We start from the raw sequence: 27,964 nt of genomic DNA on the forward strand, positions 1-27,964 counted from the left end.
TACCAACGCTAACATTAATGTTGAGTGGTTTACTACTATGAATGAGTGTGTGTGTGTGTGTGTGTGTGCGGTTTCACTTTAATGAGCTTCTGTGACAACAGTACACTGAGAAAGGGTCACACTTTGTAAAGGCAGGCGAAGGGTCACACACACACACACACTGAGGTCCGAAGTACCAGTCTCGCCTATTTCGCAAACAAAGCATCCTTCACTCATGGTGCCAAACATATCCTCGTAAAACTGACTATCCTACCAATCCTTGACTTTGGTGATGTCATTTACAAAATAGCCTCCAACACTCTACTCAACAAATTGGATGCAGTCTATCACAGTGCCATCCGTTTTGTCACCAAAGCCCCATATACTACCCACCACTGCGACCTGTATGCTCTCGTTGGCTGGCCCTCGCTTCATATTCATCGCCAAACCCACTGGCTCCAGGTCATCTATAAGTCTTTGCTAGGTAAAGCCCCGCCTTATCTCAGCTCACTGGTCACCATAACAACACCCACCCATAGCATGTGTTCCAGCAGGTATATCTCACTGGTCATCCCCAAAGCCAATTCTTCCTTTGGCCGCCTTACCTTCCAGTTCTCTGCTGCCAATGACTGGAATGAACTGTAAAAATCACTGAAGCTGGAGACTCATATCTCCCTCACTAGCTTTAAGCACCAGCTGTCAGAGCAGCTCACAGATCATTGCACCTGTACATAGCCTTATCTGTAAATAGCCCACCCAACTACCTCATCCCCATATTGTTATTAATGTTTATTTTTTTTGCTCCTTTGCACCCCAGTATCTCTACTTGCACATGCATCTTCTGCACATCTATCACTCCAGTGTTTAATTGCTAAATTGTAATTATTTTGCCACTACGGCATATTTATTGCCTTTGCCTCCCTAATCTTACCTCATTTACACACGCTGTATATAGATTTTTTCTATTGTGTTATTGACTGTACGTTTGTTTATGTGTAACTCTGTGTTGTTGCTTGTGTCGCTTGTGCTTTGCTTTATCTTGGCCAGGTCGCAGTTGTAAATGAGAACTTGTTCTCAACTGGCCTACCTTCTTTAATAAAGGTGAAATAAAAATGTAATATATATATATATATATACAGTGAGGGAAAAAAGTATTTGATCCCCTGCTGATTTTGTACGTTTGCCCACTTTTTTTGGCTTTTGTTTTGTTATTCTGTCTCTCACTGTTCAAATAAACCTACCTTTAAAATTATAGACTGATCATTTCTTTGTCAGTGGGCAAACGTACAAAATCAGCAGGGGATCAAGTACTTTTTCCCCTTACTGTATATATTGCACATAAATATATTTCACTACAATAGTCATCATGGTCAAGAAACTTAATGTTATTTACCAAACACATTTATTTATATGTCATATATATTTAGTATTTACAATATTTACATTACAGGGAAGGTAACCTGCTATAGGGCTCTGGTAACCTGGTAACCTCATAGGGCTCTGGTAACCTGGTAAATAGGGCTCTGGTAACCTGGTAACCTCATAGGGCTCTGGTAACCTGGTAACCACATAGGGCTCTGGTTACCTGGTAACCTCATAGGGCTCTGGTAACCTGGTAACCTCATAGGGCTCTGGTAACCTGGTAACCACATAGGGCTCTGGTTACCTGGTAACCTCATAGGGCTCTGGTAACCTGGTAACCTGGTAACCTCATAGGGCTCTGGTAACCTGGTAACATAGGGCTCTGGTTACCTGGTAACCTCATAAGCTCTGGTAACCTGGTAACCACATAGGGCTCTGGTAACCTGGTAACCACATAGGGCTCTGGTAACCTGGTAACCACATAGGGCTCTGGTTACCTGGTAACCTCATAGGGCTCTGGTAACCTGGTAACCTGGTAACCTCATAGGGCTCTGGTAACCTGGTAACATAGGGCTCTGGTTACCTGGTAACCTCATAGGGCTCTGGTAACCTGGTAACCTGGTAACCTCATAGGGCTCTGGTAACCTGGTAAATAGGGCTCTGGTAACCTGGTAACCTCATAGGGCTCTGGTAACCTGGTAACATAGGGCTCTGGTTACCTGGTAACCTCATAGGGCTCTGGTAACCTGGTAACCTCATAAGCTCTGGTAACCTGGTAACCACATAGGGCTCTGGTAACCTGGTAACCTCATAGGGCTCTGGTAAGTGAAGTATAGGGAATAGGCTGTGATGTCCGATTGGTCCTCATTGGGTTGCAAAATTCCGGTAACTTTCCCAAAATTCCCAGGTTTTCCATAAATCCTGAAGCAGTGTGGCAGATTACTCCTCCTGCAGTAGAGAGTCCTGATGCAGACCACCAGCCTACCAGTCAGGCATTCCATCAGGAATTATATTACTACCAGGTTACCAATCAGGTCATTACATCAGAGATTAGTTGACTTCTGTGGTTCTCTGCATCTGAGTAATGTAGCTGACGAACATATCAGGACGTCTGTCTGTCTGTCTGTCTGTCTACGTCTGTCTACGTCTGTCTGTCTGTCTACGTCTGTCTGTCTGTCTACGTCTGTCTGTCTGTCTACGTCTGTCTACGTCTGTCTGTCTGTCTACGTCTGTCTGTCTACGTCTGTCTACGTCTGTCTGTCTGTCTACGTCTGTCTACGTCTGTCTGTCTGTCTACGTCTGTCTGTCTGTCTACGTCTGTCTGTCTGTCTACGTCTGTCTGTCTACGTCTGTCTACGTCTGTCTACGTCTGTCTACGTCTGTCTACGTCTGTCTGTCTGTCTGTCTGTCTGTCTGTCTGTCTGTCTGTCTGTCTGTCTGTCTGTCTGTCTGTCTGTCTACAACCACAGCTCAGAGACCACCAACCAAACTCCAACCAAATGTTTTTGTTCTACCCCATGAAGGCATGTCAATGAACACAGAAGCACCCCCGCATAGTGTCATGATATAATCCAAGTGGCGTACAATAGCATCCACGTGTCGTCATGGTTTTTGGCAGCTGAACTCGGAGATTGTCTGAATGTAGAGTTGAGTAAAATAGAGTAGAGTATGTGTGAGCTTCTATGAACGTCCTAACATAACTAACGTTCCCCATACTAGCAGTCTCTCTGTTCATCTTCCAAGGCACTTCTCTCTTTCATGGGCTCTGTGAGAGAGAGAGAGAGAGAGAGAGAGAGAGAGAGAGAGAGAGAGAGAGAGAGAGAGAGAGAGATTTAGTGAACTTTGTACTTGGCTGCATGTGGAACTTCCTAGAGAAAGTGGTCTGAGAGGCTTCAGTGGTATTAATAACATATAGAGACATGACAGACTAATGATATATCTGGAGAGACAGAGAGGGGGGAGAGGAGGAGAGAGGGAGGGGGGAGAGAGAGAGTTGGAGAGAGACAGAGAGGGAGGAGAGAGACAGAGAGGGGGTGAGAGGAGGAGAGAGACAGAGAGGGGGTGAGAGGAGGAGAGAGACAGAGAGGGGGTGAGAGGAGGAGAGAGACAGAGAGGGGGGAGAGAGAGAGGGAGGGAGGGACGGCGGGAGAGAGAGAGTTGGAGAGAGACAGAGAGGGGGGGAGAGGAGGAGAGAGACAGAGAGGGGGGAGAGAGGTAGGGAGGGCGGGAGAGAGAGAGTTGGAGAGAGACCGAGAGGGGGTGAGAGTTGGAGAGAGACAGAGAGGGGGGAGAGAGACAGAGAGGGGGGGAGAGAGAGAGAGAGAGAGAGAGAGAGGGAGGGACGGCGGGCGGGCGGGCGGGAGGGAGGGAGGGAGGGAGAAAAAGAAAAGAGCGAAAGAGTAACAGCGATGACAGTCTGATATATTTGACTGTAATATATATATATACAAAAAAAATGTCACTGTTTCACATGGGTCACATCTACAATAAAAAACGTAATTCTGTTTTCCCCTATTTAATGTCTTTCTGGAATTCTTTTGATTTGACGACTCTACCACTAAATCAACGGCTGCAGCATGACACTGGAATTTACAGACCTACAAACTATTTGTTATTGAATTCAACGACTGAATTATACTGCTATGGAGCTCAGCCCTACAGCACACACACACACACACACACACACACACACACACACACACACACACACACACACACACACACACACACACACACACACACACACACACACACACACACACACACACACACACACACACACACACACACACACCGTCCGACAGTGTACACAGCAGCCTAGCATATAATTCACTTTTACTAGCGGGAGGAAACGTATGCTGATTTATCTGCTATAAAGACACTCATTATATACGCTCTACCCCTTAAACACTGGGATAAAGAGGTGACAAGGTAGAGAGAGAGGGAAGGATGAAAGGAGAGAGGAAACAGCAGAAAGAGGGAAGGAGGGAGAGAGAGAGAGGTGAAGCGATAGAGAGAAGGAGGGAGAGAGAGAGAGGTGAAGCGATAGAGAGGAGGGAGAGAGAGAGAGGTGAAGCGATAGAGGGAGAGAGAGGGAGAGAGAGAGGAAGAGGGAAGGAGGGAGATAGAGGGAAAGAGAGAAGGAGGGAGAGAGAGGGAAAGAGAGAAGGAGGGAGAGAGAGAGGGAAAGAGAGAAGGAGGGGAGAGAGAGAGAGGAAAAGAGAAAAAGAGGGAGCGAGAGAGAGGGAAAGAAAGGAGGGAGAGAGAGAGAGAGGGAAAGAAAGGAGAGAGAGAGGGAAAGAGAGAAGAGGGGAGAGAGAGATAAGAAGGAAGAAAAAAAAGAAGAAAAAAAAGGGAAAGAGAGAAGAGGGGAGAGAGAGATAAGAAGGAAGAAAAAAAAGAAGAAAAAAAAGGGAAAGAGAGGAGGGAGAGAGAGAGGAAGTGATAGAGAGAGAGAGAGAGAGAGAGAGAGAGAGAGAGAGAGAGAGAGAGAGAGAGAGAGAGAGAGAGAGAGAGAGAGAGAGAGAGAGAGAGAGGAAGAGGGAAGGAGGGAGAGAGAGAGGTGAAAGGAAGAAAGAGGAAGAGATAGAGGGAAAGAGAGAAGGAGGGGGAGAGAGAGAGAGAGGAAGAGAGAGGGAAAGAGAGAAGGAGAGGGAGAGAGAGGAAGAGATAGGGGGAAAGAGAGGAGGGGAGAGAGAAAGAGAGAGACAGGAAGAGGGAAGGAGGGAGAGAGAGAGGTGAAAGGAAGAAAGAGGAAGAGATAGAGGGAAAGAGAGGAGGGGGAGAGAGAGAGAGAGGAAGAGAGAGGGAAAGAGAGAAGGAGGGGGAGAGAGAGGAAGAGATAGAGGGAAAGAGAGGAGGGGAGAGAGAAAGAGAGAGACAGGAAGAGGGAAGGAGGGAGGAAGAGATAGAGAAAGTGAGATAATCTTCCATAGTCTTACCAGGTTATTCTACCTCTCTGTACACCTCTGACTGCCTGCCAGTCTGGTAAGAAGACGGGCACACCTCTTATAGTCTGAAAAACAACACCACAGGTCAGTCTACAAACAACAATGTTTTGAGTAACTCACACATTGTTAGAGTAAGTCATTATTGCTGGAATGCATCGTTGTTATAATTTAGAATAATGACATATACACTGAGTGCACAAAACATTAGGAACACCTGTTCTTTCCATGACAGACTGACCAGGTGAATCCAGGCTATGATCCCTTATTGATGTAACTTCTTAAATCCACTTCATTCAGTGTAGATGAAGGGGAGGAGATTAAAGAAGGATTTTTAAGCTTTGAGACAATTCAGACATGGATTGTGTATGTGTGCCATTCAGAGGGTGAATGGACAAGACAAAATATGTAAGTGCTTTTGAATGGGGTATGGTAGTAGGTGCCAGGCGCACCGGTTTGTGTCAAGAACTGCAACGCTGCTGGGTTTTTGCATGCTCAATAGTTTCCCGTGTGTATCAAAAATGGACGACCACCCAAAGAAAATACAGCCAACTTGACACAACTGTTGGAAGCATGACAAATGATGCTGGAGGGGATGGCTGACGTTTTACTCCTAACCAACTGTGCTATTTTGTTATTTGTTTTTGCGTTGTTTGTAACTTATTTATTTTTATTAATTTGATATACTGCTTTCCCGGGAACAGGCCCAAATCCCCGTCATTTTATATACTACTTTCCCGGGAACAGGCCCAAATCCCCGTCATTTGCGTGAAGAAAAGATGGAGAAAAAGGGGTCGGAGGTCGGGCTTCCTTCGGAAAATTCTTAGGCGAGTGAGTACACCTCCACTACCATCCGTTCAATTGGCCAACGTCATTGGAAAAGAAAATGGATGATATGCGACCAAGACCATCCTACCAACGGGACATTAAAAACTGTACTATCGAGTCGTGGCTGAACGGCGACACGGATAATATGGCGGGATTATACATTCATCGGCAGGACAGAGAAATTATATCTGCTGAAACGAGGAGCGGGGGTGTGTGCCTATTTGTCAATAACAGCTGGTGCGCGATGTCTAATATTAACCTCTCTAGGGTATGTGGGACGGTGGCGTCTCACCTCGTCAACAGCCAGTGAAACTGCAGGGCGCCAAATTCAAAACAACAGAAATTCCATAATTATAATTCCTCAAACATACATGTATTTTACACCATTTTAAAGATACACTTGTTGTAAATCCAGCCACAATGTCCGATTTCAAAAAGGATTTACGACGAAAGCAAACCAAACGATTATGTTAGGTCAGAGCCAAATCACAGAAATACACAGCCATTTTTCCAGTCAAAGTGTGGAGTCTCAAAAAGCAGAAATAGAGATAAAATGAATCACTAACCTTTGAGGATCTTCATCAGATGACACTCATAGGACTTCATGTTACACAATACATGTATGTTTTGTTCGGTAAAGTTCATATTTATATATAAAAATCTGAGTTTACATATGAGTTTACATATGTTCAGTAGTTCCAAAACATCTGGTGATTTTGCAAAGAGCCACATCAATTTACAGAAATAGTCATCATAAATGTTGATGAAAATACAAGTGTTAAACATGGAATTTTAGATCCACTTCTCCTTAATGCAACCGGTGTGTCAGATTAAAAAAAATACTTTACGGAAAAAGCAAACCATGCAATAATCTGAGTACGGCGCTCAGACGACAAATCAACCCAAAGAGATATCCGCCATGTTGGAGTCAACATAAGTCAGAAATAGCATTATAAATATTCACTTACCTTTGATGATCTTCATCAGAATGCACTCCCAGGAATCCCAGTTCAACAATAAATGTTTGTTTTGTTCGATAATGTCCATCATTTATGTCCAAATTCCTCCTTGTTGTTCGCGCGTTCGGTACACAATCTAAACTCAGGACGGGTGGGCAGGTCCAGGCAAAAGTTCAGACGAAAAGTAATATTACAGTCCGTAGAAACATGTCAAACGAAGTATAGAATCAATCTTTAGGATGTTTTTAACATAAATCTTCAATATTATTCCAACCGGAGAATTCCTTTGTCTTCAGAAATGCGATGGAACTCAAGCTAACTCTCACATGAACGCACATGGTCAGCGCATGGTCAGCTCATGCATTTACATTTACATTTAAGTCATTTAGCAGACGCTCTTATCCAGAGCGACTTACAAATTGGTGCATTCACCTTATGACATCCAGTGGAACGGCCACTTTACAATAGTGCATCTAAATATTTTATGCCAGACCTTACTCAATCAATCAGACCTTACTCAAGACCTTACCCCATCATACAAGGTTCTAAAGACTGTTGACATCTAGTGGAAGCCTTAGGAAGTGCAACATGACCCCATTTCCACTGTATCTTGGATAAGCAAAGAGTTGAAAAACTAAAAACCTCAGATTTCCCACTTCCTGGTTGGATTTCTTCTAAGGTTTTTGCCTGCCATATGAGTTCTGTTATACTCACAGACATAATTCAAACAGTTTTAGAAACTGCAGAGTGTTTTCTATCCAAATCATAATAATAATAATAATATATATGCATATCCTAGCATCTGGGCCTGAGTAGCAGGCAGTTTACTCTGGGCACGCTTTTCATCCGGACGTGAAAATACTGCCCCCAACCCCAAAGAAGTTAAAGATAAACTGTAGACGACACTATCTACCAAGAGAGTTTTCATCAATATTTTTCATAGCTGTTTATTTACCACCACAAACCGATGCTGGCACTAAGACTGCACTCAACAGGCTGTATAAGGCCATAAGCAAACAGGAAAATGCTCATCCAGAAGCGACACTCCTAGTGGCCAGGGATTTTAATGAAGGCAACTTAAATCCGTTTTACCTCATTTCTACCATCATGTCACATGTGCAACCAGAGGGCAGAAAAAACTCTAGACCACCTTTACTCCACACACACAGAGACACGTACAAAGCTCTCCCTCACCCTCCATTTGGCAAATCTGACCAGAGTTTTATCTTCCTGATTCCTGATTACAAGCAAAAACTAAAGCAGGAAGTACCAGTGACTCGCTCAATACGGAAATGGTCAGATGACTGCTAGCACAGACTGGAATATGTTCCGGGATTCATCCAATGTCATTGAGGAGTATACCCTCTCAGTCATCGGCTTTATCAGTAAGTGCATCGACGACGTCGTCCCCACAGTGAACGTACGTACATATCCCAACCAGAAACCATGGATTACAGGCAACATCCGCATCGAGCTAAAGGTTAGAGCTGCCCTGTTCAAGGAGCGGGACATTAATCCGGACGCTTATAAGAAATCCCGCTATGTCCTCAGACGAACCATCAAACAGGCAAAGCATCAATACAGGATTAAGATCGAATCCTACTACTCCGGCTCTGACGCTCGTCAGAAGTGGCAGGGCTTGAAAACTATTTTGGACTACAAAGGGTAACCCAGCCATGAGCTGCCCAGTGACGCGAGCCTACCAGACGAGCTAAATGCCTTTTATGCTCGTTTCGAGGAGAGCAACACTGAAGCATGCATGAGAGCACCAGCTGTTCCAGACGACTGTGTGATAACGCTCTCGGTAACCGATGTGAGCAAGACCTTTAAACTGGTCAACATTCACAAAGCCGCGGGGCCAGACAGATTACCAGGACGTGTACTCAAAGCATGCACGGACCAACTGGCATCTGTCTTCACTGACATTTTCAACCTCTCCCTGACCGAGTCTGTAATACCTTCATGTTTCTAGCAGACCACCATAATCCTTGTGTCCAAGGAAGCAAAGGTAACCTACCTAAATGATTACCGCCCTGTAGCACTCACTTCGGTAGCCGTGAAGTGCTTTGAAAGGCTGGTCATGGCTCACATCAACAGCATCATCCCGGATACCCTAGATCCACTCCAATTCACATACCGCCCCAACAGATCCACAGATGACGCAATCTCAATTGCACTCCACACTGCCCTTTCCCACCTGGACAAAAGGAACACCTATGTCAGAATGCTGTTCATTGAACACAGCTCAGCGTTCAACACCATAGTGCCCACAAAGCTCATTACTAAGCTAAGGACCCTGGGACTAAATACCTCCCTCTGCAACTGAATCCTGGACTTCTTGACGGGCCGCCCCCAGGTGGTAAGGGTAGGCAACAACACGTCTGCCACGCTGATCCTCAACACTGGGGCCCCTCAGGGGTGAGTGCTTAGTCCCTTCCTGTACTCCCTCTTCACCCACGACTGTGTGGTCAAACACGACTCCAACACCATCATTAAATTTGTTGACGACACAGTGGAAGGCCTGATTACCGATAACGATGAGACAGCCTATAGAGAGGAGGTCAGAAACCTGGCTGCGTGGTGCCAGGACAACAACCTCTCCCTCAATGTGTGACAAAGGAGCTAATCGTGGACAACAGGCAAAGGGGGGCCAAACAGGCCCCCATTAACATCGACGGGGCAGTAGTGGAGCGATTTGAGAGTTTCAAGTTCCTTGGTGTCCACATCACAAACATACTATCAAACTATCACACACCAAGACAGTCGTGAAGAGGGCACGACAACATATTTTCCCCCTCAGGAGACTGAAAAGATTTGGCATGGGCCCCCAGATCCTCAAAAGGTTCTACAGCTGCACCATCGAGAGCATCCTGACAGTTGCATCACAGCCTGGTATGGCAACTGCTCAGCATCTGACTACTACTGACACTACAGAGGACAAAAAGGCTCCTTAACAGCTTCTACCCCCAAGCCATAAGATTGCTGAACAATTAATCAAATGGCTACCTGGACTATTTACATTGACACCCCTTCCCCCATTAGTTTTTACACTGCTGCTACTCGTTGTTTATTATCTGCTCATAGTCACTTCACCCCTACCTACATGTACAAATTAACTCGACTAACCTGTACCCCTGCACATTGATTCAGTACCGGTAGCCCCTGTATATAGCCTCGTTATTGTGATTTTATTGTGTTACTTTTTATAATTTTTTACTTTAGTTTATTTGGTAAATATTTTCTTAACTCTTTCTTGAACTGCATTGTTGGTTAAGAACTTGTCAGTAAGTATTTCACTTTAAGGTCTACTACACCTGTTGTATTATTCGCATGTGACAAATAAAGTTTAATTTGATTGGAGTCAACATGGTCCAGCATCCCAGTGGAACGCTTTCGACACCTTGGAGAGTCCATGACCCGACGAGTTGAAGCTGTTTTGAGGGCGTAGGGGGAGGGGGGGGTTCATGAAAGGTGTTCCTAATGTTTGAAAAACAGTGTATATACAGTACCAGTCAAAAGTTTGGAAACACATACTCATTCCAGGGCTTTTCTTTATTTTTACTATTTTATACATTAAATAATAGTGAAGACATCTAAACTATGAAATAACACTTATGGAATCATGTAGTAACCAAAACTAATCAAAATATATGTTATATTTGAGATTCTTCAAAGTAGCCACCCTTTGCCTTGATGACAACCAGTTTCATGAGGTAGTCACCTGGAATACATTTCAATTAACAGGTGTGCCTTGTTAATTTGTGGAATTTCTTTCCTTCTTAATGCGTTTGAGCCAATCAGTTGTGTTGTGACAAGGTAGGGGTGGTATACAGAAGGTAGCCCTATTTGGTAAATGACCAAGTCCATATTATGGCAAGAACAGCTCAAATAAGCAAAGAGAAACGACAGTCCATCATTTCTTTAATAAGACATGAAGGTCAGTCAATATGGAAAATGTCAAGAACTTTTAAAGTTTCTTCAAGTGCAGTCGCAAAAACCATCAAGTGTTATGATGAAACTGGCTCTCATGAGGACCGCCACAGGAAAGGAAGACCCAGAGTTACCTCTCCTGCAGAGGATACGTTCATTAGAGTTACCAGCCTCAGACATTTCAGGCCAAATAAATGCTTCACGGAGTTCAAGTAACAGACACATCTCAACATCAACTGTTCAGAGGAGACTGCGTGAATCAGGCCTTCATGTTCAAATTGCTTCAAAGAAACCACCACTAAAGGGCACCAATAAGAAGAAAAGACTTGCTTGGGCCAAGAAACACGAGCAATGGACATTAGACCGGTGAAAATCTGTCCTTTTGTCTGATGAGTCCAAATTTGAAATTTTTGGTTCCAACCGCCGTGTCTTTGTGAGACGCAGAGTAGGTGAACGGATGATCTCCGCGTATGTCGTTCCCACCGTGAAGCATGGAGGAGGAGGTGTGATGGTGTGGGGAAACTTTGTTGGTGATACTGTTAGTGATTTATTTAGAATTCAAGGCACACTTAACCAGTATGGTTACCACAGCATTCTGCAGTGATAAGCCATCCCATCTGGTTTGCGCTAAGTGGGACTATCATTTGTTGTCAACAGGACAATGACCCTAAACACACCTCCAGACTGTGTAAGGGCTATTTGACCGAGAAGGAGAGTGATGGAGTGCTGCATCAGATGACCTGGCCTCAACAATCAACCAACCTCAGCCCAATTGAGATGGTTTCTAATAAGTTGGACCGCAGAGTGAAGGAAAAGCAGACAACTAGTGCTCAGCATATGTGGGAACTCCTTCCAAACTGTTGGAAAAACATTACAGGTGAAGCTGGTTGAGATAATGCCAAGAGTGTGCAAAGCTGTCATCAAGGCAAAAGGTGGCTACTTTGAAAATACATTTTGATTTGTTTAACACTTTTTTTTGGTTACTACATGAATCCATATGTGTTATTTCATAGTTTTAATGTCTTTTACTATTATTCTGCAAGGCAGCATTTTTTTTAAATAAAGAAAACCCCTTGAATGAGTAAGTGTGTCCAAACCTTGGACTGCTACTGTGTTTAGTTGCCATTCTGATATCTGTTTAGTCAGATAGGGTCAGACACAAGACATGTCACAAGATGATAGCAGCTTAGAGTTGTAAAAAATCTGGTAACTTTTCAAAAAATTCCAAGTTTTCCAGAAATTCTGGTCGATGGATTCCGGATTTCCTGCTTTTTTCAGGAACCAGGATTTCAAGAATTTTTTTATTTTGCAACCCAATATCAGACGTATATGAGTGTTATGACTATGATAGAGGCAATACGCTTGGCTGTAGATATACATCTGGCTTCCCCTCCCTATCTTCCGTGTGTGTGTGTGCGTGTGTTTGTATGTGTGTGTGTGTGTGTGTGTGTGTGTGTGTGTGTGTGTGTGTGTGTGTGTGTGTGTGTGTGTGTGTGTGTGTGTGTGTGTGTGTGTGTGTGTGTGTGTGTGTGTGTGTGTGTGTGTGTGTGTGTGTGTATTTCCGCCAGTAATACTCACAGGCAGGGATGGTACAGTCTCTGGTGTTGTGGTATAGTCTATAGAAATGTTTCCTACACTTTGGGTTAAAGTATAGTGGACCTGAAACACACACAGAGACACAGACAGAAGTTACACTGGTGAACACACACAGGTGAACACACACACACACACACACACACACACACACACACACACACACACACACACACACACACACACACACACACACACACACACACACACACACACACACACACACACACACACACACACACACACAGAGAGAAGCAGTAGTGTCTGACCTGTTAGGTGTTTGAGGAACTTCTCCTTTTGCCTCAGGTCTCTTGGGAACACCTCTGCGAGTACAGGAAATAAACACCATTTTGACCACATGAAAGGTGGACTGACGGACAACTTGTGGGAAAAAGTGTGTTTTTGATTGGGTGTGTTTACCAGTGTCAGTCAAACGAGATAGCAGCAACTTGATTACCACATCAAACAAGAGATAGCATCAACTTGATTACCACATCAAACAAGAGATAGCATCAACTTGATAGCATCAACTTGATTACCATATCAAACAAGAGATAGCATCAACTTGATTACCACATCAAACAAGAGATAGCATCAACTTGATTACCACATCAAACAAGAGATAGCATCAACTTGATTACCACATCAAACAAGAGAAAGCATCAACTTGATTACAAGTGGTGAGATGTGAGATGTGTTACTAATGGTTAATGACTGACCTATGATGTTGTCTCCATGGTGAGATGTGTTACTAATGGTTAATGACTGACCTATGATGTTGTCTCCATGGTGAGATGTGTTACTAATGGTTAATGACTCATCTATGATGTTGTTTCCATGGTGAGATGTGTTACTAATGGTTAATGACTCATCTATGATGTTGTTTCCATGGTGAGATGTGTTACTAATGGTTAATGACTGACCTATGATGTTGTTTCCATGGTGAGATGTGTTACTAATGGTTAATGACTGACCTATGATGTTGTCTCCATGGTGAGATGTGTTACTAATGGTTAATGACTGACCTATGATGTTGTCTCCATGGTGAGATGTGTTACTAATGGTTAATGACTCATCTATGATGTTGTCTCCATGGTGAGATGTGTTACTAATGGTTAATGACTCATCTATGATGTTGTTTCCATGGTGAGATGTGTTACTAATGGTTAATGACTCATCTATGTTGTTGTCTCCATGGTGAGATGTGTTACTAATGGTTAATGACTGACCTATGATGTTGTTTCCATGGTGAGATGTGTTACTAATGGTTAATGACTGACCTATGATGTTGTCTCCATGGTGAGATGTGTTACTAATGGTTAATGACTCATCTATGATGTTGTTTCCATGGTGAGATGTGTTACTAATGGTTAATGACTGACCTATGATGTTGTCTCCATGGTGAGATGTGTTACTAATGGTTAATGACTGACCTATGATGTTGTCTCCATGGTGAGATGTGTTACTAATGGTTAATGACTCATCTATGATGTTGTCTCCATGATGAGATGTGTTACTAATGGTTAATGACTCATCTATGATGTTGTCTCCATGGTGAGATGTGTTACTAATGGTTAATGACTGACCTATGATGTTGTCTCCATGGTGAGATGTGTTACTAATGGTTAATGACTGACCTATGATGTGTTCTCCATGGTGAGATGTGTTACTAATGGTTAATGACTCATCTATGTTGTTGTCTCCATGGTGAGATGTGTTACTAATGGTTAATGACTGACCTATGATGTTGTTTCCATGGTGAGATGTGTTACTAATGGTTAATGACTGACCTATGATGTTGTCTCCATGGTGAGATGTGTTACTAATGGTTAATGACTCATCTATGATGTTGTCTCCATGGTGAGATGTGTTACTAATGGTTAATGACTGACCTATGATGTGTTCTCCGTGATGAGACTTGTTCACTTCATTCCTCTCCTTGGTCTCCAAGGTGAACTCCTGTTTTTTGGCGGGGTAGCGCACGTGTACCTCGTGCTGCTGCTGCCGCGTCAGACGCACCTTGTCCATGATGAGCTCCAGGAGGTTGCGTCCGTCCGTGCGCGCCCCTGTACTCGCCCCCGGGGTCACGTGCACAGAGCTCTGTTTGCAGAATCCAGCGGTCAGCAGAAGGATCAGCAGCGCCAGTAGGACGGGGGCACGCAGCGAACTCATCGCTCCTACCCCTGGGACCACGCCTTCCCCGCGTTGAACCTCCTCACACTACACTGTAAACAAACACAGGCTCAACATTTAGCATACAGAAAAGCTAATTTGGTGTTACTCCATGAACAACAGTTGACCTTAGATATCCGAGATATAGACAGATGTTCTCCTACCTTACACTCTCCCCTCCTGCCAAACACTGTCTCCTCCTGCCAAACACTCTCCCCTCCTTCCTAACACTCTCCCCTCCTTCCTAACACTCTCCCCTCCTTCCTAACACTCTCCCCTCCTGCCAAACACTGTCCCCTCCTGCCAAACACTGTCCCCTCCTGCCAAACACTCTCCCCTCCTTCCTAACACTCTCCCCTCCTTCCTAACACTCTCCCCTCCTTCCTAACACTCTCCCCTCCTACCTAACACTCTCACCTCCTACCTAACACTCTCCCCTCCTGCCAAACACTGTCTCCTCCTACCTTACACTGTCTCCTCCTACCTTACACTCTCCCCTCCTACCAAACACTCTCCCCTCCTGCCAAACACTCTCCCCTCCTGCCAAACACTCTCCCCTCCTGCCTAACAGTGTCCCCTCCTGCCAAACATTCTCTCCTCCTTCCTAACACTCTCCCCTCCTGCCAAACACTCTCCCCTCCTGCCAAACACTGTCCCCTCCTGCCAAACACTGTCCCCTCCTGCCAAACACTCTCCCCTCCTGCCAAACACTCTCCCCTCCTGCCAAACACTCTCCCCTCCTGCCAAACACTCTCCCCTCCTGCCAAACACTGTCTCCTCCTTCCTAACACTCTCCCCTCCTGCCAAACACTGTCCCCTCCTGCCAAACACTCTCCCCTCCTGCCAAACACGGTCTCCTCCTGCCAAACACTGTCCCCTCCTGCCAAACACTCTCTCCTCCTGCCAAACACTGTCCCCTCCTGCCTAACAGTGTCTCCTCCTACCTTACACTGTCCCCTCCTGCCAAACACTCTCCCCTCCTTCCTAATACTGTCCCCTCCTGCCAAACACTGTCTCCTCCTTCCTAACACTCTCCCCTCCTGCCAAACACTGTCTCCTCCTACCTAACACTGTCTCCTCCTACCTAACACTGTCTCCTCCTTCCTAACACTGTACCTAACACTGTCCCCTCCTGCCAAACACTGTCTCCTCCTACCTAACACTGTCTCTTCCTACCTAACACTGTCTCCTCCTACCTAACACTGTCTCCTCCTACCTAACACTGTCTCTTCCTACCTAACACTGTCTCCTCCTACCTAACACTGTCCCCTCCTACCTAACACTGTCCCCTCCTGCCAAACACTGTCTCCTCCTACCTAACACTGTCCCCTCCTGCCAAACACTGTCTCATCCTACCTAACACTGTCTCTTCCTACCTAACACTGTCTCCTCCTACCTAACACTGTCTCCTCCTCCTACCTAACACTGTCTCCCCCTACCTAACACTTTCTCCTCCTACCTAACACTGTACCTAACACGATCTCCTCCTACCTAACACTGACTCCTCCTACCTAACACTGTACCTAACACTTTATCCTCCTACCTAACACTGTACCTAACACTGACTCCTCCTACCTAACACTGACTCCTCCTACCTAACACTGTCTCCTCCTACCTAACACTGTCTCCTCCTACCTAACACTGTCTCCTCCTACCTAACACTGTCTCCTCCTACCTAACACTGTCTCTTCCTACCTAACACTGTCTCCTCCTACCTAACACTGTCCCCTCCTACCTAACACTGTCCCCTCCTGCCAAACACTGTCCCCTCCTACCTAACACTGTCCCCTCCTGCCAAACACTGTCTCATCCTACCTAACACTGTCTCTTCCTACCTAACACTGTCTCCTCCTACCTAACACTGTCTCCTCCTCCTACCTAACACTGTCTCCCCCTACCTAACACTTTATCCTCCTACCTAACACTGTACCTAACACGATCTCCTCCTACCTAACACTGACTCCTCCTACCTAACACTGTACCTAACACTTTATCCTCCTACCTAACACTGTACCTAACACTGACTCCTCCTACCTAACACTGACTCCTCCTACCTAACACTGTCTCCTCCTACCTAACACTGTCTCCTCCTACCTAACACTGTCTCCTCCTACCTAACACTGACTCCTCCTACCTAACACTGTCTCCTCCTACCTAACACTGACTCCTCCTACCTAACACTGTCTCCTCCTAACTAACACTGACTCCTCCTACCTAACACTGACTCCTCCTACCTAACACTGACTCCTCCTACCTAACACTGTCTCCTCCTAACTAACACTGACTCCTCCTACCTAACACTGACTCCTCCTACCTAACACTGACTCCTCCTACCTAACAGCGGTTTTCAGTTGCGGCTGAACAGTTTGTTTGTGTGTTTAACTGCCTGTAAACACGCTGGATGATTCGGAATCCATTGAAGCGCTTGAACGATTCATTGACGAGAGATACTTACGAACTCAAAGAAATATATTGCTGGTTTCGGAGGATTGTTAAGGACAACAAAACCAAATCATCAAACCAAACCAAAACCAGGTTGGCCAATAGGTATCAACGATGGAACCAAACCATCCCCCTAGTAAGAGGGCGCGTGTGGCGAGTGGGGAGAGGTTTACTGATATGGATGTGGACTTGTTAAAATCCATCAATGAAAGGCTTGCCAAACTTGATATCTTGGATGTATTACGAGAAGACATCAATGCATTATGTGCCAGTCTGGAATTCAGCCAACATCAGATGGATGATCTAAGGAAAGAGAACACGGTGTTCTGTAGACTCTATTCATAGCAAGGTGGAGGTGGTGCAAAGGGAGAACAAACAACTTAAAGAAACCTTGCTTGATGTACAGTGTCGATCAATGCGGAACAATCTAATATTCTCAGGGATACCGGAGAATGACAACAGCAGAGGCTGTGAGGACAGTCCGAGACTTTATGTCAACTCAACTAAAACTGCCCACTGATGTTGTGCGTAATGTCACTTTCTCCAGAGCCCATAGAATAGGTAAGGCCTCTGGAAATAGGCCACGGGCTATTATTGAATGTTTTGACAAATTTAAGCAAAAGGAAATGACGAAGAACATGGGCAGAGAACTCAGAAAACACTGATTTTGGAATGAATGATCACTTCCCCACCCGAGATCAATGAAAGGAGAAAAAAAACTATATCCCATCATGAAGGAAAAGCGTTGCCTGAATCAACAAGTCTCTATGGTGATGGATAAACTTTATATCAACGGGCAATTGTATCGGGACTCTAGAGTAACTCCCTGGCTATTTTAATTTAATGTTCAAATGTGAGTTTGTGTGTTGTAGTGTATCATGACAACTTCAACTATAATGAATACATGCTCTATTGGTCTCCACTTGATAAGGAAAGGGCTGCATATAGCTCAGGTTAATGTATGTAGCCTTCCTAACAAAATACATGAGGTTTTTAACTTGGTCAACATAAATAATATTCATATTTTGGCTTTGACCAAAACACATTTAGATGCATCTGTAAATGATGGGCAAATGAACATGCAAGGATATAGTCTACTGAGAAGGGACAGGAATAGGAATGGTGGGGGTGTAGCAATGTATATTCAGAATCATATACCTTTTAAGAGGAGGGATGACCTTAATGTATGTCAAATAGAGGCACTATGGGCTCAGGTACATCTGCCTCACCAGGCACCCATATTGGTAGGATGTGTGTATAGACCTCCTAGCTCTAAGGTGTCCTATCTGGATGACTTATGCACTGGGTTTGACCAGGCCACAGATAGCAACAGAGATGTATTTATCTTGGGTGATTTTAATATAAATTGGAAGGATCACAATAATTTGAATAGAACAAAAATTATGAGATATGCCAAGAACTGTGGTTTGAAACAAAGGGTTAATGATACTACTAGATCATCAATTAAGTTGGGTCATCGTTCAGACACATGCATTGATCTGATTTTCTGTAATATACCATTGCAATGCTTAAAAGCCAGATCAATGCCAGTGGGCTGGACAGACCATAATATTGTGACCATAACCATGAACACCAAGGTTCCAAAGAAACCCCCTAGGATTGTGGTTAAAAGAAATGTTAAAACATTTAATCATGAGCTATTTCTAAATGATTTGGCTGCTGTACCCTGGGAGCTGATTTATCGAGAGGATGATTTAAATCAGAATGTTTTATTGATTTGCTCACTGAGGTAATGGACCATCATGCATCAGTAAGAAAGAGTACAGTTGGTGCTCGTCCATCTCCATGGATTGATGATGAACTGGGTGAGGCTTTTTCTCAAAGAAATATGGCAAAAGTCTTAGCAGCCAAGTCAAAATTAGAAATTGATGAACTGAATTATAAAACATTTCGTAATTATGCAGTTAAATTGAATCGAAAGAAAAAAAAGTTATTTTACAACAATGCTTTTATTGATTGTAAAAATGATTCTAAAAGGGTATGGAACACAGTTAAGGGCTTACTTGGTACATCTATCTCATCACGCCCATCTAGTGTGGAGGTTGATGGGAGAATAATAACAAAACCAGTAGATATTGACAATCATTTTTGCAGATTTCTTTACACAGAAAATTAAATTACTGAGCAACAATGTAGACATACATTCTTCCAAACAAGCTATTGTCCAATGGATTGATGATCATATTATGAGCAACAAGATCTGCTCTGTTAGTCTGAAAACAGTGTCAGTGGAGGAGGTGTTAAACCTATTGAAGTCATTACCTGATGGTAAATCTACAGGTCCTACCTAACACTGTCTACTCCTACCTATCGCCCCCCTTTAGAACCCAACGCAGCACCCGGGAAGACATGATAGAGGACACTACTGTTATGACACACGATGACTTCCACCCAACCTCACTCAAATCACCAAATGTATGAATCCAGCCCTAATCCAGAGGGAGAGAGAGAGAAAGAGAGAAAGAGAGAAAGGGAGAGGGAGAGAGGGAGAGAGGGAGAGAGGGAGAGAGGGAGAGGGGGAGAGGGGGAGAGGGGGGGAGAGGGAGAGGGAGAGGGAGAGAGAGAGAGAGAGAGAGAGAGAGAGAGAGAGAGAGAGAGAGAGAGAGAGAGAGAATGTGAAGTCTTTTACTTGGCAGTATCGCAGAATTCACATTCCAAGGGTCCTATAACCTAACATACTCTCCTGATGACCTATACAGTGCCTTGCAAAATTATTCATCCCCCTTGGCATTTTTCCTATTTTGTTGCATTACAACCTGTCATTTAAATAGATTTTTCTTTGGATTTCATGTAATGGACATTCACAAAATAGTCCATATTGGTGAATAACTTGTTTTAAAAAATTCTAAAAAATCTAACACAGAAAAGTGGTACGTGCATATGTATTCAGCCCCTTTGCTATGAAGCCCCTAAATAAGATCTGGTGCAACCAATTACCTTCAGAAGTCACATAATTAGTTAAATAAAGTCCACCTGTGTGCAATCTAAGTGTCACATGATCTCAGTATATATACACCGGTTCTAAAAGGCCCCAGAGTCTGCAACACCACTAAGCAAGCGGCACCATGAAGACCAAGGAGCTCTCCAAACAGGTCAGGGACGAAGTTGTGGAGAAGCACAGATCAGGGTTGGGTTATAAAAAAATATCCGCAACGTTGAACATCCCACGGAGCACCATTAAATCCATTATTAAAAAATTGAAAGAATATGGCACCACAACGAAGAGAGGGCCACGAGAGGGCCACCCACCAAAACTCACGGACCAGGCAAGGAGGGCATTAATCAGAGAGGAAACAAAGAGACCAAAGATAACCCTGAAGGAGCTGCAAAGCTCCACAGTGGAGATTTTAGTATATGTCCATAGGACCACTAAGCCGTACACTCCACAGAGCTGGGCTTACGGAAGAGTGACTCGAAAAAAATCCATTGCTTAAAGAAAAAATATAAGCACACATGTTTGGTGTTCGCCAAAAGGCATGTGGGAGACTCCCCAAACATATGGATGAAGGTACTCTGGTCAGATGAGACTAAAATTGAGCTTTTTCGCCATCAAGGAAAACGCAACAGGTCTCATCACCCCGAGAACGTGTTTTCCATCGGCAGTGACGGGGAAACTGGTCAGAATTGAAGGAATAATGGATGGTGCTAAATACAGGGAAATTCTTGAGGGAAACCTGTTTCAGACAGAGGTTCACCTTCCAGCAGAATAATGACCCGAAGCATACTGCTGAAGCAACACTCGAGTGGTTTAAGGGGAAACATTTAAATGTCTTGGAATGGCCTAGTCAAAGCCCAGACCTCAATCCAATTAAGAATCTGTGTTATGACTTAAAGATTGCTGTACACCAGCGGAACCCATCCAACTTGTAGGAGCCGGAGCAGTTTTGCCTTGAAGAATGGACAAAAATCCCAGTGGCTAGATGTGCCAAACTTATAGAGACATACCCCAAGAGACTTGCATCTGTAATTGCTGGCAAAGGTGCCTCTACAAAGTATTGACTTTGGGGGGGTGAATAGTTATGCACGCTCAAGTTTTCTGTTTTTTTGTCTTATTTCTTGTTTGTTTCACAAGAAAAATATTTTGCATCTTCAAAGTGGTAGGCATATTGTGTAAATCAAATGATACAACCCCCCCAAAAAATATATTTTAATTCCAGGTTGTAAGGCAACAACATAGGAAGAATATAAGCAACTGTAACCTAACAGTTAGACCCTACTGATGACCTATAACCTAACAGTTAGACCCTACTGATGACCTTTAACCTAACAGACCCTACTGATGACCTATAACCTAACAATTAGACCCTACTGATGACCTATAACCTAACAGACCCTCCTGATGAACTATAACCTAACAGTTAGATCCGACTAATGATATTTAACCTAACAGTTAGACCCTCCTGATGACCTATAACCTAACAGACCCTCCTGACAACCTATAAATTATTAGTTAGACCCTACTGATGACCTTTAACCTAACGGTTAGACACTCCTGATGACATATAACCTAACAATTAGACCCTACTGATGACCTATAACCTAACAGACCCTACTGATGACCTATAATGTAACAGTTAGACCCTAGTGATAACCTATAACCTAACAGCCCCTCCTGATGACCTATAACCTAACAATTAGACCCTACTGATGACCTATAACCTAACAGTTAGACCCTACTGATGACCTATAACCTAACAGTTAGACCCTCCTGATGACCTATAACCTAACAGTTAGACCCTACTGATGACCTATAACCTAACAGTTAGACCCTACTGATGACCTATAACCTAACAGTTAGACCCTCCTGATTACCTATAACCTAACAGACCCTCCTGATGAACTGTAACCTAACAATTAGACCCTCCTGATGACCTATAACCTAACAGACCCTCCTGATGGGTCACCACGAGCAGCCAGAACAGCAGGGTGTTGGGTCACTATGAGCAGCCAGAACAGCAGGGTGTTGGGTCACTATGAGCAGCCAGAACAGCAGGGTGTAGGGTCACTATGAGCAGCCAGAACAGCAGGGTGTTGGGTCACTATGAACAGGCAGAACAGCAGGGTGTTGGGTCACTATGAGCAGCCAGAACAGCAGGGTGTTGGGTCACTATGAGCAGACAGAACAGCAGGGTGTTGGGTCACTATGAGCAGCCAGAACAGCAGGGTGTTGGGTCACTATGAGCAGCCAGAACAGCAGGGTGTTGGGTCACTATGAGCAGCCAGAACAGCAGGGTGTTGGGTCACTATGAGCAGCCAGAACAGCAGGGTGTTGGATCACTATGAGCAGCCAGAACAGCAGGGTGTTGGGTCACTATGAGCAGCCAGAACAGCAGGGTGTTGGGTCACCACGAGCAGCCAGAACAGCAGGGTGTTGGGTCACCATGAGCAGCCAGAACAGCAGGGTGTTGGGTCACTATGAGCAGCCAGAACAGCAGGGTCTTGGGTCACTATGAGCAGCCAGAACAACTGGGCGTTGGGTCACTATGAGCAGCCAGAACAGCAGGGTGTTGGGTCACTATGAGCAGCCAGAACAGCAGGGTGTTGGATCACTATGAGCAGCCAGAACAGCAGGGTGTTGGGTCACTATGAGCAGCCAGAACAGCAGGGTGTTGGGTCACCACATGCAGCCAGAACAGCTTTAATGTGCCTTAGCATAGATTCTTGGCATAGAAGTGTCTGGAACTTAATTGGAGGGATGGAACACCATTAATTGCTTAATTAACTCGGGAACCACACAGGAACAACTTGCTTTCAATATCCTTTGTATCCCTCATTTAATCAGGCGTTTCATTTATTTTGGCAGTTACCTCTAGATGTATCATTGCTTAACACCCCCCCCCCCCCCCCCGTCTCTGTCTCTCTCAATTTCAATTCAATTTCAATGTAAGGGGCTTTATTAGCATGGGAAACACATGTTTACATTGCCAAAGCAAGTGAAATAGATAAGAAACAAAAGTGAAATAAACAATGAGAGTAAAGACATTTCAAATGTCATATTATGTCTATATACAGTGTTGTAATGATGTGCAAATATATAAAGTACACAAGGGAAAATAAATAAACATAAATATAGGTTGTATTTACAATGGTGTTTGTTCTTCACTGGTTGCCCTTTTCTTGTGGCAACAGGTCACAAATCTTGCTGCTGTGATGGCACACTGTGGTATTTCACCCAATAGATATGGGAGTTTATCAAAATTGAACTTGTTTTCAAATTCTTTATATGGTCATACATTTGGCAGGAGGTCAGGAAGCGCAGCTCAGTTTCCACCTCAGGAGGTTAGATGGACCATTACGTACTGGCTACAATGGTTCACTGTACTGATTAGAATCTCAGTCACACATGCTAAATCAACAATTTTGTAGTGTGTGTGTGTGTGTATGTGTGTGTTTGTTTGTTTGTTTGTTTGTGTTTATGTGTGTGAAATGTCATTAGAGGTTTATAGCCTAAAGGGTTAAACTGAAAAGAGACTTGTTGAATTCTGGACCACAGCAGTTTCATAGTGAGCTCCATGTTCACTCTGAAGTCAAACACATATTATTATAATTACTAATCTATTAGACAGTTAGTCATTAAGACACCATATTAGTCATGCAGTCATAATGCAGTCTCTCTTCAACACAGCCACGTACCAAATACTTATTTTGAAGCACTTTGAGCTATGTTTATTGGTGAGAAGTGCATTAGACGCACACACACACACACACACACACACACACACACACACACACACACACACACACACACACACACACACACACACACACACACACACACACACACACACACACACACACAGTCAGAACAGTAGGCATTCAATGGTATGTGTCCGATACTGTCTGTGATGTTGCTTAGTTGTCTGTCTCCTCTATGGTTTCATCAGTTGTCTGTCTCCTCTATGGTTTCATCAGTTGTCTGTCTCCTCTATGGTTTCATCAGTTGTCTGTCTCCTCTATAGTCTCATCAGTTGTCTGTCTCCTCTATAGTCTCATCAGTTATCTGTCTCCTCTATGGTTTCATCAGTTGTCTGTCTCCTCTATAGTTTCATCAGTTGTCTGTCTCCTCTATAGTTTCATCAGTTGTCTGTCTCCTCTATAGTTTCATCAGTTATCTGTCTCCTCTATGGTTTCATCAGTTGTCTGTCTCCTCTATAGTCTCATCAGTTGTCTGTCTCCTCTATAGTTTCATCAGTTGTCTGTCTCCTCTATAGTCTCATCAGTTATCTGTCTCCTCTATAGTCTCATCAGTTGTCTGTCTCCTCTATAGTCTCATCAGTTGTCTGTCTCCTCTATGGTTTCATCAGTTGTCTGTCTCCTCTATAGTCTCATCAGTTGTCTGTCTCCTCTATAGTCTCATCAGTTGTCTGTCTCCTCTATGGTTTCATCAGTTGTCTGTCTCCTCTATAGTTTCATCAGTTGTCTGTCTCCTCTATAGTCTCATCAGTTATCTGTCTCCTCTATAGTCTCATCAGTTGTCTGTCTCCTCTATAGTCTCATCAGTTATCTGTCTCCTCTATAGTATCATCAGTTATCTGTCTCCTCTATAGTCTCATCAGTTATCTGTCTCCTCTATAGTTTCATCAGTTGTCTGTCTCCTCTATAGTCTCATCAGTTATCTGTCTCCTCTATAGTCTCATCAGTTATCTGTCTCCTCTTTAGTCTCATCAGTTATCTGTCTCTTCTATAGTCTCATCAGTTATCTGTCTCCTCTATAGTCTCATCAGTTGTCTGTCTCCTCTATAGTCTCATCAGTTGTCTGTCTCCTCTATAGTCTCATCAGTTATCTGACTCCTCTGTTGTCATCAGGACAGACAGGAATCAGTAGAAAGTAGTATGTGGTTCCCTGCCTGAACTACCTGATCAAAGGTCTCTCTCTTTGTCTTTGAAACACACACACACCGACACACACACAGACACAAAATAATGAAAGGGAGAGAGAGAAGGAGAGAGAGGGAACGTTATTCCAATGTCCCCCTGTCCCTGTCTGATCCGTGGTACTGTCCCTGTCTGATCCGTGGTACTAACACCAGACTACTGCTATGACCCGTGAGGGCTGCCAACAGTTGGCCAATTGGGTAACTAAAGCTGCTGCGTAAAAGCACAGCCCCGTTTGAGACACTATGACTTCGACTTTAACTTGTGTTCTAACTATGAACAGCAGTTAAGTGGCAGACACTCAGGGTTCAAACAGGAACAGGACCGGTAATATAATAGGTTTATAGTTACCTGAGTTGTGTTGTCTCGCGGGTACCAGGTGAACAGAAGCCAACCTGCTGGTGCTACGTGTTCCAGGATTAAACACCTTTTAATCGCTTCAGCTACACACAAGACACACACACACACACACACGCTCCAATACACACTCCTAACTACACACACAGCTTGTCTTCGCCGTGCCGTGCGTCTTTTGCCTCTCTCCAAATACGTATCCCCTATCTCGGGTGCTCCACCGCAACTTTTGTCCGGACAGGCGTGCGCCGTGTGTCCTAAGTTCAGTGGTTTTTGTTCCCAGTCCCGTACGCTGTTTTATATCTGGTGCTCCTCTGTTGACGGTGGCGACGGAGCCACCGCAGTAGAGTGGGTGGATAAATTAACGACTGATGCAACTTTTTTAATAACTCTAGACCTCATCTCCTGCTGATGAAGTCGGCTGCCCGGTGTGTCGTGAGCTCCTCCGCTACATGCTGGCTGGCTCACCGTGCGTGTCACTGCCGCGCACTTTGTGTGTGTGTGTGTGTGTGTGTGTGTGTGTGTGTGTGTGTGTGTGTGTGTGTGTGTGTGTGTGTGTGTGTGTGTGGTGAAGTCCCCGGAGTATTTATCTATTATCCCGGGTTGTCTTCGATCAGAACAGCGTTCAAGACGGGAGCATAGCCGAACACAGACGTCATATTTACACCGGATCGATAACGAGCCCTGGCCCCGGTCGCCCCATGCAGTTCTCTCAGTGCTCTCGGTTTGGAAAAAAAACGTTATATTCCTCTCCTATTTATCTCCTCTCAGTCGACAGAGCGGGGGAATGATTGTTAGTAATATAGTAAGGTAGAAACTTTCTCCCGTTCAACCGTGTCCCTGAATGGGACAGGAGCAGCGTTAGGGTTAACAATAAAATGTTGTATAAATCCTGCTCCGGCGAAGTTCCTCCTCGATCGATTTCCGTTTAATCACATATTGTCCGCCAGAGGACAGGAAATCCCCGACATTAATTTGATTACTGAAGCAGGGTGGTTTGTGTATTTCTGGAGACACACACACACGAGCGCTCTCACATAAACTCTCACAACCACTCCAAATGCACTCTGCTGACAAGCTGACCTCGGAGCGCGGGAATGCAGGACTCTCCCCTGCGCCCAATATTGCTTTCGTTTACTTAATCTGAACACCACTTAATGCATAAGAAAACATCTCGCTCCTCTCCTCCTCCTCTCTGCGCCCTGAGTCAGGGGTTGTGTGTGTGGTTGTGTGGGGCCCTAAGCAATATTTGGTGGGGGGAGGTGGGGGTTAAGGCACATTTCCTGCAATTCTACCCATTCTGTAATGATTTATGCCATGGTAATATGATGTCTGAGTGAGAATGAAAAACAAAACCTATATGGGCCCCAGGAGGTCAGAGCCCCTGGGCACGTCCCCTGTTTGCCCCTGGGCACGTCCCCTGTTTGCCCTGGTATTCTCCATGATTACTTCAAGTTTAGATAGCTGGCTAGACTAACTACCAATCAAAACATTGTTAGCTGACATGGCTAATTGAGTGGCTGTCAGTGACTGACATAAGAGAAAAACCACTGTTGCTTATGCCTGGAACATGCCCTGTGTATGTGTTTATGTGTGTGTGTGTGTGTTTATGTGCGTGTGTAACAGTATAACTTTAGACCGTCCCCTCGCCCCGGGCGCGAACCAGGGACCCTCTGCACACATCAACAACAGTCACCCACGAAGCGTCGTTACCCATCGCTCCACAAAAGCCGCGGCCCTTGCAGAGCAAGGGGAACCACTACTTCTAGGTTTCAGAGCAAGTGACATAACCGACTGAAAGGCTGCTAGCGCGCACCACCGCTAACTAGCTAGCCATTTCACATCCGTTACATGTGTGCGTAGCTCTCTCTCTCTCTCTCTCTCTCTCTCTCTCTCTCTCTCTCTCTCTCTCTCTCTCTCTCTCTCTCTCTCTCTCTCTCTCTCTCTCTCTCTCTCTCTCTCTCTCTCTCTCTCTCTCTCTCTCTCTCTCTCTCTCTCTCTCTCTCTCTCTCTCTCTCTCTCTCTCTCTCTCTCTCTCTCTCTCTCTCTCTCTCTCTCTCTCTCTCTCTCTCTCTCTCTCTCTCTCTCTCTCTCTCTCTCTCTCTCTCTCTCTCTCTCTCTCTCTCTCTCTCTCTCTCTCTCTCTCTCTCTCTCTCTCTCTCTCTCTCTCTCTCTCTCTCTCTCTCTCTCTCTCTCTCTCTCTCTCTCTCTCTCTCTCTCTCTCTCTCTCTCTCTCTCTCTCTCTCTCTCTCTCTCTCTCTCTCTCAACGTAGGGCTACATTAAAAATGAACACAGATCATCTGGCCCAACGCTGAGTGGACAATGTGTGATCCGGCTGGGGCCGGTGCTTGAGGACAGTCTCGGTCCAGAGTAGCCTAGATGAAGTCAGACTTCTTGTCCATTCAAACTACTCCTATTTGTAAATCAACCAGTAAGTCACTACTGACCCCAAACGCCAGTGCCAATCAAGAGTGTATGTGTAAAGTGATTGGATGGTTGGA

General features: G+C 44.6%; 1 protein-coding gene across 1 annotated transcript; it reads right to left on the minus strand.

Moving 5' to 3' along the window:
* Positions 1 to 1,737: 1,737 nt before the first annotated feature.
* alkal2b (ALK and LTK ligand 2b) lies at positions 1,738 to 26,383 on the minus strand. Its single transcript, XM_071365085.1, has 6 exons — positions 25,460 to 26,383; positions 14,491 to 14,823; positions 12,868 to 12,921; positions 12,584 to 12,664; positions 5,283 to 5,356; positions 1,738 to 3,106 (listed from the first exon to the last, which is right to left on the minus strand). The coding sequence occupies exons 2-5, from the start codon at positions 14,768 to 14,770 to the stop codon at positions 5,292 to 5,294; spliced, it is 480 nt and encodes a 159-aa protein (XP_071221186.1). The 5' UTR covers positions 14,771 to 14,823; positions 25,460 to 26,383; the 3' UTR covers positions 1,738 to 3,106; positions 5,283 to 5,291.
* Positions 26,384 to 27,964: the final 1,581 nt, after the last annotated feature.

Source organism: Salvelinus alpinus, chromosome 25 (assembly GCF_045679555.1).
Source record: "Salvelinus alpinus chromosome 25, SLU_Salpinus.1, whole genome shotgun sequence".
NCBI lineage: Eukaryota > Metazoa > Chordata > Actinopteri > Salmoniformes > Salmonidae > Salvelinus > Salvelinus alpinus.